Genomic DNA, 9126 nt, shown 5'->3' with positions numbered 1-9126 from the left:
AAGAAGAGGGCGATTTTGGGCAAATGATGTGCATACCTTTAGTTGGGGATGAGATGAAACATACGGATGCTAAGTCAAATTAAAAAAAAAAAAAAACCCACACAATACAACTCAATACAGAGGAGTATTTCTTCTCAGATTCTTCTAGCACCATCAACATTCTTCAAGTATCTGAAATACTATTAGTTAGCACCTTTGTATTATCAACAAAAACAAGTACCTCAGTTCATGTCTGTCTAGGTCAGCACCCGATGAGGTGGATCGCACTCACAGGAAAGCATTTTGAGGTAGTTTAAACCTTTGGAAGTTCTGGTTTTAAACTTCCCTCTGTGGAAGATATTCAGAAGCCACAAGTGGTGCGAATGTTCACGATTTTTATTTTTCAATTTTTATTTTAGTTTTCTTACAAAGGTTGACATTTTCCACAATAGGTGTAAGAGTGTTGAAAAAAAAAAAAAACCAAAAACAAAACTCCAGATCTTTTGGGGAGGGGGAGAGGGAGTGGGAGTTAATTAAATCTTATTGCACAATGCTCTGATCAATCCTTCTTCTCTTTTGCCCACAATTTAAGAAAGGAGTTGTGCAGAAGAAATGGAAGGATTCAGCTTTCAGTTAAAAAAGAAGAAAAAGAAGAAATGGTAAAGAAAAAGTGTTTTTTTCCCCCCAGATTTCTTTTTTGATTTTTAATTTAGGTTGAGTTCATTTATTTGAAACAGACTGGGCCAACGTCCACACCAATTTCTTGGTCAGCGCCACCGATGTCCAAAGGTGCAATATCAAGGAAGGGCAAGCGAGACGGCTTGTTTGTTTTGTATTCAATGATCGTCTTTCCCCATTCATTTGTCTTTTTCTGTTAAAAAAAAAAAAAAGGAAGGAAAGAGATATGTAAAGTAGGATTATTCCTGCATTGGATAACATCCTCACTTTAGATTTTATAAGAAGCACTTTTTGACTTGTTTATAGCATTCTGACGATTTTGTTCCAGATCAACAAACTCATCTCTGAGAGTGTAGTGTCAAGCATTTCTTTACGGAGAGGTTCTGCCCAGCCTAAATTTTGATGCATTTAAATATAGTTCAAGAGGCTTATTTCTACAACATAATTTTCAAAATTGGGATGTGTGTGTGTGTGTGTGTGTGTGTGTGTATTTGGGAAGAGACAGTTGGGTAGGTATGTAGTACTGCCATGAATGAAGTCTAAATTTTATCCTAATTGTAACATATTGTAGGGAATATGTTATATATTTTCTTTATTATAAAGAAAAATTATCTAAAGAAAAAAATTAAATATAGGCCATACTAAGAAGTAAAATAAAAATACAACATGACTGCAAATTTTAAAATTTTAGGCTCTGTAAATCTCAAAATATTTAAATTTTTGGCATACATTGTAATATAAGAATTAAGCTAAAGGATAAACAACTAATGCATACACACAGTAGTTATTTCAGTACTTCAGAGTACTTCTGAAGGCAGTTATCTGATAAGAATTCTCTGGATTTATCCATCTGAATTTAAGTAAATATCTTTATGAAAAAGAGTGAATAAGTTAGGTTTGTCATTCATCTGTTCATCTAATGATCTAAGCTAGAACTCCCCCAACCCCACTTCGCCAAACAAATACTATTCCCACATTTTACTATTACTTACAGAGCAGCCATCTACAAGAACAGTGTAAGTGAACCTGCTGTTGCCATCGGCAACAAATTCAACATCATTGGAGCCTTGCAGAAGGATAGCCTTATCCAGGCTGCCAGTCTCCCCATCCATGTATGCAATGCTGTTCTTGCAGTGGTAGGTGATGTTCTGAGAGGCATGGTTGGCCAGCAGGCGCATGAAGGCAAGTTGAGTAGCCATTTCCTTGGAGGTCACTCCTTCTACATTGTATTCGAACTGCAGAGGATAAAATGGGAATCCCAGTTAAGTGGAGAACTCAGATTCTAAAAGTAAAATTAAAACAACAACAACAACAACAACAAAGAACCAAACCAGTCTGGTAAAAGGAGGAGTAATGGACTTATATCCAAGTCTTAGGAAGAAAGTACTTTTTAAGGAAACTCAGTTCACTTGTCTTTGAAGCATATGATGGACATAAGATCTACTAGGCTAAGGTGAGATTATTTAATAATGGCACCTGTTTTAGGTAAGCATTAATGTGCACATAGCAATGAGATAGAGATTCAGATGTAAACTTTTTTCTATAATATATCTCTAATATGTGGAAATCTAAAAGGGATTCAACAAAGTTGGTGAAAAAGTTTGATTAAAAATTCAGGAAAACTGCTTTTGTTCTGAAAGCACATATGCATAGCTATTTGCTGGCCAGCACACCTTCACATTAAATGTCATTGGCCTGCTTTTCCAATGATTATCAACTAAGTCAAATTTGGACAAAAACTTGGAATTACGTGTTCGATCCATTCAACCCATCTTTCACAGTCAAGGACAGAACTGGTAAGATATCAAAACACAGATAAGTAAAACACAAACAATCTTAAGAAAATAACATTTTATAGAGTGAGGAGTGTTTGTAGGACACCTCACCTGGCTACCACCATTCATAATTTCTGCTAACCAGACGTGCTTCTTGGCCTTGGTGCTCCTGTACCAGTTCTTGGCTGGGATATGTTCAGGTTGGGCCTTGATGCAGGTTTCACCAGTAGAGAAATCACAGTATACTTTGATAGCATCCATAGTGCATCCTTGGTTTGGGTCAATCCAGTAGTAACCTTTTCAGAAAACAAGACCCAGATAATTAACCTTCTTACTGAGTAGAACATAGATTCTAATAATAATTAGTCAAAAATACTGATTTTCATAAGTAACATTTTTTTTATGGTACTGTGATATTATCTGTTCCACATTTATCAGGAAGAAAGAGGTGACTATGTTTCGGATTAGACAGTTCCTTCTCATGTCTCCTCCATGCAAAATCAGAGCAGGGTATTTACCCATGAGAAGGTCAAAAATCTATGTTAAGGGAATTCTGAGGATGCTCACTGGTTGGGAGAAGAAAATGATGCTTCATAAATTGGCTAAAATTTCACATACTGTGAGTTTTATACCAAAAACATTTTCACTTGAGATATCAGTGGGAATTGAGTTTGATGAGCTCAACCTGTTAGAACAGTCAGTGTGGCTGGGACGTTTTGACCTACCGCTGCTCCACTCTGGGTGGCTGAGTCTTAAGTCTCGGCATGTGCGAGCTGGGTTCTTCCTAGAGCCTTCAGGAGTAAGAAGGGTCTCAATCTGGTTGTTGAGGGACTTCAGGGTGGCATCCACTTCATAATCCTTGGGTCTGAGAGAAGGCGATGAGCGAGGCTGGTCAGCCCTGTAGAAGTCTCCTTCATAACCAAAGTCGTAACCACCACCGCTTACACCAGGAGGCCCAGGAGGCCCAGGGGGACCGGGAGGGCCCTGTGAAGGTAGAAGTGAGAAAGGAAAAGCTTTGAATGCAGCTGCAGTGAGAGAGACATCCATGCCTGCAGATTTTTCAATGGAGCTTCATACAAAAGCAATAAGAAATCAAGTTAAAGTAAATAACTTGTTCCGGGGCACACTTATAGGCATGGGCTTACAAACCTCATTGCACATAGACCATATTTAGATACCTTAGAAAATATATTGAAGTGGGGCTACTTCAATGTGTTATCAAAACTGCCTTGGTTTAGTCTGAAGAAAATTTTCCTCTAGTCAGTGATGTTCTTTTTCATTTCACCAAATCATACTTACAGCAGGTCCTTGGCTACCCTGAGATCCTCGCACACCAGCAGGTCCGACACTACCGGGATGTCCAGAGCGACCATCTTTGCCAGCAGGGCCAGAAGGACCAGCAGGACCCTAAAGAAGAAGGAAAACAAGTGCATGTGAATGAGCAAATCCACACCAGGCAGATGTGGCCTGGGCCTTACTGCCCTTGTTGGCCTCAATTTCAGAGATGACCTATCTCTTGGATGCACCTACCCTGGGACCAGCAGGACCGACGGGGCCAGGAGAACCTTGATCGCCATGTTGACCCTTGAAAGAGAGAACAACAACAACAGAAAAATCACACTTTCAGAACACATGTCAATAGATACATTTTCTCCCCCCTCTAAATTGAATAGAAAACTTTAGTTTCAATGGACTCTGGACTGAGAAAAATTGAAAATGTAAAGTGGGGCTCTTTTCTCCCATTATGTCTATTACATTCAATTATTTTTTTTTTCCACGAGCTATTTCAACAGTGCAATATTAGTCATTCCTTTAATTATATTTATTTTAAGTGGGGTTGAAGAACATTGTTGCCAGGAGATTTTAATATATGTATTTTTCTCTCTCCCTCAACCCTCACCTTTTCGTCTGGGGATGAAACAGCATCGTCACTGACAGACATGGAATTAGCCAGAGTGGGAAATGGGCACGAGGCAGGATGTTTTAGAACAATAGCAGTGAAAATGCGGAGGAGGTCCTTCTGAGCTCAAGGCCTTTGAGGTCAGTGTACATGTGGAATGGCCACGTGTTACTTACAGCGAGACCTGGAAGACCCTGTAATCCATTGTGTCCCTTTATGCCAGGAAGACCTCTGGGCCCTTTATCACCAGGCTCTCCCTTGTCACCTCGAACGCCTTGTGGGCCCTGTAAGAAAAGAGAACAACAGAGAGGACTTTCAGCTTTTTAAAAATGATGCTCACTTTTCTATAAATTCTGTTTACCCTGTTTGTGAAGGTAACTGGAGACATGCAAAGGTCTAGATAGGTTCTCAATTCTTCTGATAATCTCTGCTTTAGTTGAGCTGTGGGTAAAAGGGCTAGATGCCTACGATTACGAAATACAAATAAGCAGAAAAGCCTTCAAATAGATCAAGCTATCTGAATCAAATCTTTTTTTTTTATAGAGTAAAATATTTTTTAAAATGTGAAGTCTAGCCTATATATATTATCTGAATAGATAATGTATAGTTATAGATAATATATAATAGACATAGATAATAGATAATTTGGATGGATTCTCCCTAAGGGTTAATTTGTATAAAATCTCACTGTGTACATACACTAGGACCTCTTGGACCGACAGCACCAACAGGACCAACAGAACCAGCAGGACCCTGTAAATTGGAAAAAAGAAACAAGTCATCAGCTGAGCCCAAGATCCTTCTCTCATGCTCCTGCTCTTTCCCACTGTGGAGAAGACGAGAGGAGTCCTGAGGACGGTAGCATTAAGGGAATGGTATTTAGACTTACAGGTTCACCGCGGTTTCCATGTTTGCCAGCGGGACCCACAGTACCATGAGGACCAGGTGCACCTGCAGCGCCAGTAGGACCAATGTTGCCAGGGTAACCACGTTCTCCCTACCAAAGTCAAAATGAAGCTTAGCATCAATCTGTATTTTCATCACTTTTAAGTTAGAGAAAAATGAAAACATGTACTGACCTTGTGTCCAGGTTGACCATCGCGACCTGGAGGACCATCACTTCCAGGATTGCCCTGTGAAGACACCATGCAAATTAATGCTCTTGATGAGGCTCTGTGGCCTACTAGCCCCTTCATCTCCCAACCCCTTCAAGGGAACTTATTGCACACTGTTAAAGGGATAGGGTCTTCCAAGCTAGGTTTTCTTTGAGATATTTTTAATATTTAAGCCCCAAATGTAAAGTGTGATAGTTAAAGACCCATTCTGCAGCCCAAGAAACTGTTCATATCTTTCAGTCCTGAGAGGTCATTACATGTAGATGTTATGGAGAAACAGATCATCTGGTTCAGAAACTTGGAACAAGAGAACTTTAGCTCAGCACACGAAGTTCCACACAATGAAATCCTTCTCAGTATTATTTTACAAACCAAGTATTGTACTCACATCACGACCAGCTTCACCAGGAGCACCATTGACTCCAGGACTGCCCACTGCACCAGGGGGACCACGGGCCCCAGGAGGGCCTGCAATGCCCAGAGGACCAGGTTCACCCTAAAGAAGATAAAGCAACATTTCTCTCATTAGATGAAATGCTAACCTCACTCTCCAAAAACAACCTTCAGGAGATTCTAGTTTGAAAAAAAAAAGGCAAACTGGACTGAAAAACATCAGGAGGTGTCATTAGTGTTGTGCTTGCCTGCCTTCTATACACTCAGAAGGTCAGTATTGAGTAGTTATGGAATTTTGCTCTGTATAAAGCGAACCTAGTTGCATCCGATATCCCAAATGAAATAAATTCAGATAGTTGATAAGAGTTTATGGAGATGAGATGATTTCTGGTTGCTGTCACATATAAGGTTAAATGGGATGATTCAGAATTTCCAGAATTTCATTCTTCCTGCACGATAAATGATGCCAGCATTTCATATTGCAGAGGAGTAAATGCAATTAGAGCTTATATAGTTCTTAAGCGTGTAGAAAGAACAAAAATCATTCTGCATAATGTTAAGCTGTGTCTTTATAGTGTGTGTCTAAGTAAGGTGGTATTAAAGCTTCTTAGATAAGTGACATGTGATCTGTATAAAGAAAATGCCATGAATAAAAATCTTAAGTGGAGTTATTCAGTGATCAATCTGTCACATTTGAAGTGGCAGCTTTTAAAATCTTTTATTATGTTAATGAGAATCAGAGTGGTGTCAAACACTCACCAAAGCACCAGCAATACCTGGCAGACCACGTTCGCCCCTAGAGCCAGGGAGACCCAGAATACCAGGAGCACCAAGAAGACCCTGAGGACCTGGGGTGCCAGGAGGTCCCTAAGCAAGAGAAAAAATACTGAGTATTACTGGTAAGACCCTGGTTGATAATACAGGTTAGTTTGAGGATTATGAAAATGAGTTTACAAAAAGGTTTATGTCCTCATAGTGAGATATGTCCTTGATATTTTTTCTCTAGTGATGACAGTGAGCGTATATCTTGGCATGTATATATATTTTTTTGTACCCGATTCCTCCTTAAGATCAATGGCACAACATTTAACAGTATGTAGTTGAAATTAATGAGGCCATTTGCAAGGGGGATAGAGTTTTCACACACTCCATGCAGGGAAGCAAATCTTGATTTTGGCCTCTAAGGTCTAATAAAGGCACTTTTTCACTTTTTTTTTTTTTTTTTTTTTTTAAGAAAACTTTACTGAAAAAAAAATTTTGGGGGGAGTGATACTGGGGATGGAAGTGAGGGGCACTCAACCATTGAGCCAATCCCTAGCCCTATTTTGTATTTTATTTAGAGACAGGGTCTCACTGAGTTTCTTAGTGCCCTGCTTTTGCTGAGGCTGGCTTTGAACTCTCTATCCTCCTGCCTCAGCCTCCCCAGCATCTGAGATTACAGGCGTGTGCCACTGTGCCTGGCAACTTTACTGAAATTTAAAACACATATATGATAAAGCACTTTCAAAGCAGCAATCATACTGGATAAAGCATGTTTGAGAAATCAGTAGCTTACTGATATTGATGAATGTCCAGTAGGATGGCCACAGCAATGGAATTCTCTTCTAGAAATTTAGGTGTTCTCGACAAACAACTTAAGGGCTGTCGTGATAAAGAGTGAGTTCCCTCCTTTGCTGCCATTCCTGTTATGTGCTTTCTGAGTATCTGCTGACGTCTCAGCACCTTAATGTGTGCTGGACAGATTTCCTGGCTCAAATGAGCTCTACACGAGAGCTTGCAATACTCATCAACAAACATATGCCAAATTGAGGATTCGCATAGGGGCTTTATTTTAGCTCAACAACAGGCAATAAGAAACAGGAGTTTGAAATTACTTACAGCAGTACCAGGCTCTCCAGAGGGACCCTTTTCACCAGTGAAGCCAGGTGGGCCAGATGCACCTGTTTCTCCAGTTCGGCCAACGGGACCTTGGTCACCACGAGGACCTCGAAGCCCTTCTTTACCAGCAGCACCGGGGGGACCAGGAGGGCCAGTGATACCCTGTAGGCAAATTTACAAGGTTATTTACTTTCTGTTGAGTATAATGGACCTGGAAGAGAGCCATAGAAGTTTTACATACCAAGATGCAAGTAGTGAGAGGAAGCAAAACTACCCTGGCTATTGTTTGGATTTAAAGTTTTTAACAACCTCATAGAAAGAAGCAACTTCTGTCAGACATTTCCTGAGGCTATGACATAGCAAATAATCGAGGCAGAGTTAGTGTCAAACTTCTGAGTAATTGAGGAAATGTAATGTCATGCCACCAGGACCCTGGCATATTAGAATCAGAACCATGAGAAGTTATGAGAGTTAATTTTAAGTGAACGGGACTTTGGGTTTTGGAAGATTCTGCCCATTTCTTTTTGAAGAAAGCCAATACTGGCATTTTGTTCATAACTTAGGAACCACATATGCTCTCAACTAGGTTTAATTAAATGCCTACAGGGAATGAAGATTTTTCTGTTATGAACCTGTAAAAGGATTCCAAGAAATCAACATCTTTGCTATTTCCACCTCCCCCCTGAAACCTCAACCAGAAGACTTAATCCTTGGTAATTAATTAAATTCTCTTGAGTCCTGACAGGAGAGTCTGAATCAGAATTAAATTAGAGGCCAAACCACCTTTAAATTTAGGAACAATTATACCTTAACAATGGAGGCAGAATGTTAGCCATAAAGGGTAATTAGATATAGAAATATCTGATATGTGACTAAAACCGTACTGTTTCTTTATTTTTAACAGAGATCATGCCCTCAAAATGAGATTGGTGTTTGCATGAGTAAAAGCCTCTTAAATTGATATTATAAAATATAATTTGTGATGCTTTTGCCTTAATGGTTGAGAAAAACTGATTTTACATCAGGAAAGTAATAGCAAATATTAGCGACATGTTTTTATAGACAGTTGCTCACTACTTTTAAGTTGCTCACTAGTTTCTTATCAGAGGCTGGATTTTTTGGCTAGTGTAAATGAAGACATATTTGGAGTGATTTACTTACAGAGGGTCCAGGGGGACCAGTTCGTCCAGCAGCACCAGGGAAACCAGTCATACCCTAAGAATGAAGCACATTAAAATTCCAGTCAAACTAACTCCAAAAATTTGGATGAGAGGAATTTCTCCTGTGGAAAATCCTGATGGGACTAGGGATGGGCCAAAGAGTAAGTAGTAGAATGTTTCCTATGGGTATTATTCAACCAGGACTCTGAAGACCCTCCTCCCACATATTCCTTATCAACATGCCACCA

The 9126-nt window shown here is 39.7% G+C and overlaps 1 protein-coding gene across 1 annotated transcript in view; it reads right to left on the bottom strand.

Moving 5' to 3' along the window:
- Positions 1 to 354: 354 nt before the first annotated feature.
- Positions 355 to 9126, bottom strand: part of Col1a2 (collagen type I alpha 2 chain) — a 35480-nt gene continuing 26708 nt past the window's right edge. The window contains exons 39-52 of the mRNA XM_076833779.2: positions 8880 to 8933; positions 7719 to 7880; positions 6600 to 6707; positions 5836 to 5943; positions 5412 to 5465; positions 5222 to 5329; positions 5032 to 5085; positions 4509 to 4616; positions 3963 to 4016; positions 3732 to 3839; positions 3158 to 3416; positions 2544 to 2728; positions 1650 to 1892; positions 355 to 850 (exon numbers count right to left, since the gene is read on the bottom strand). Coding sequence (XP_076689894.1) covers positions 704 to 850; positions 1650 to 1892; positions 2544 to 2728; positions 3158 to 3416; positions 3732 to 3839; positions 3963 to 4016; positions 4509 to 4616; positions 5032 to 5085; positions 5222 to 5329; positions 5412 to 5465; positions 5836 to 5943; positions 6600 to 6707; positions 7719 to 7880; positions 8880 to 8933 — 1752 coding nt within the window. The 3' untranslated portion in view covers positions 355 to 703. The remainder of the gene's footprint in view (positions 851 to 1649; positions 1893 to 2543; positions 2729 to 3157; positions 3417 to 3731; positions 3840 to 3962; positions 4017 to 4508; positions 4617 to 5031; positions 5086 to 5221; positions 5330 to 5411; positions 5466 to 5835; positions 5944 to 6599; positions 6708 to 7718; positions 7881 to 8879; positions 8934 to 9126) is intronic.

Source organism: Callospermophilus lateralis, chromosome 1, assembly GCF_048772815.1.
Source record: "Callospermophilus lateralis isolate mCalLat2 chromosome 1, mCalLat2.hap1, whole genome shotgun sequence".
Lineage (NCBI taxonomy): Eukaryota > Metazoa > Chordata > Mammalia > Rodentia > Sciuridae > Callospermophilus > Callospermophilus lateralis.
This window is presented reverse-complemented; position numbering and strand designations above follow the sequence as displayed.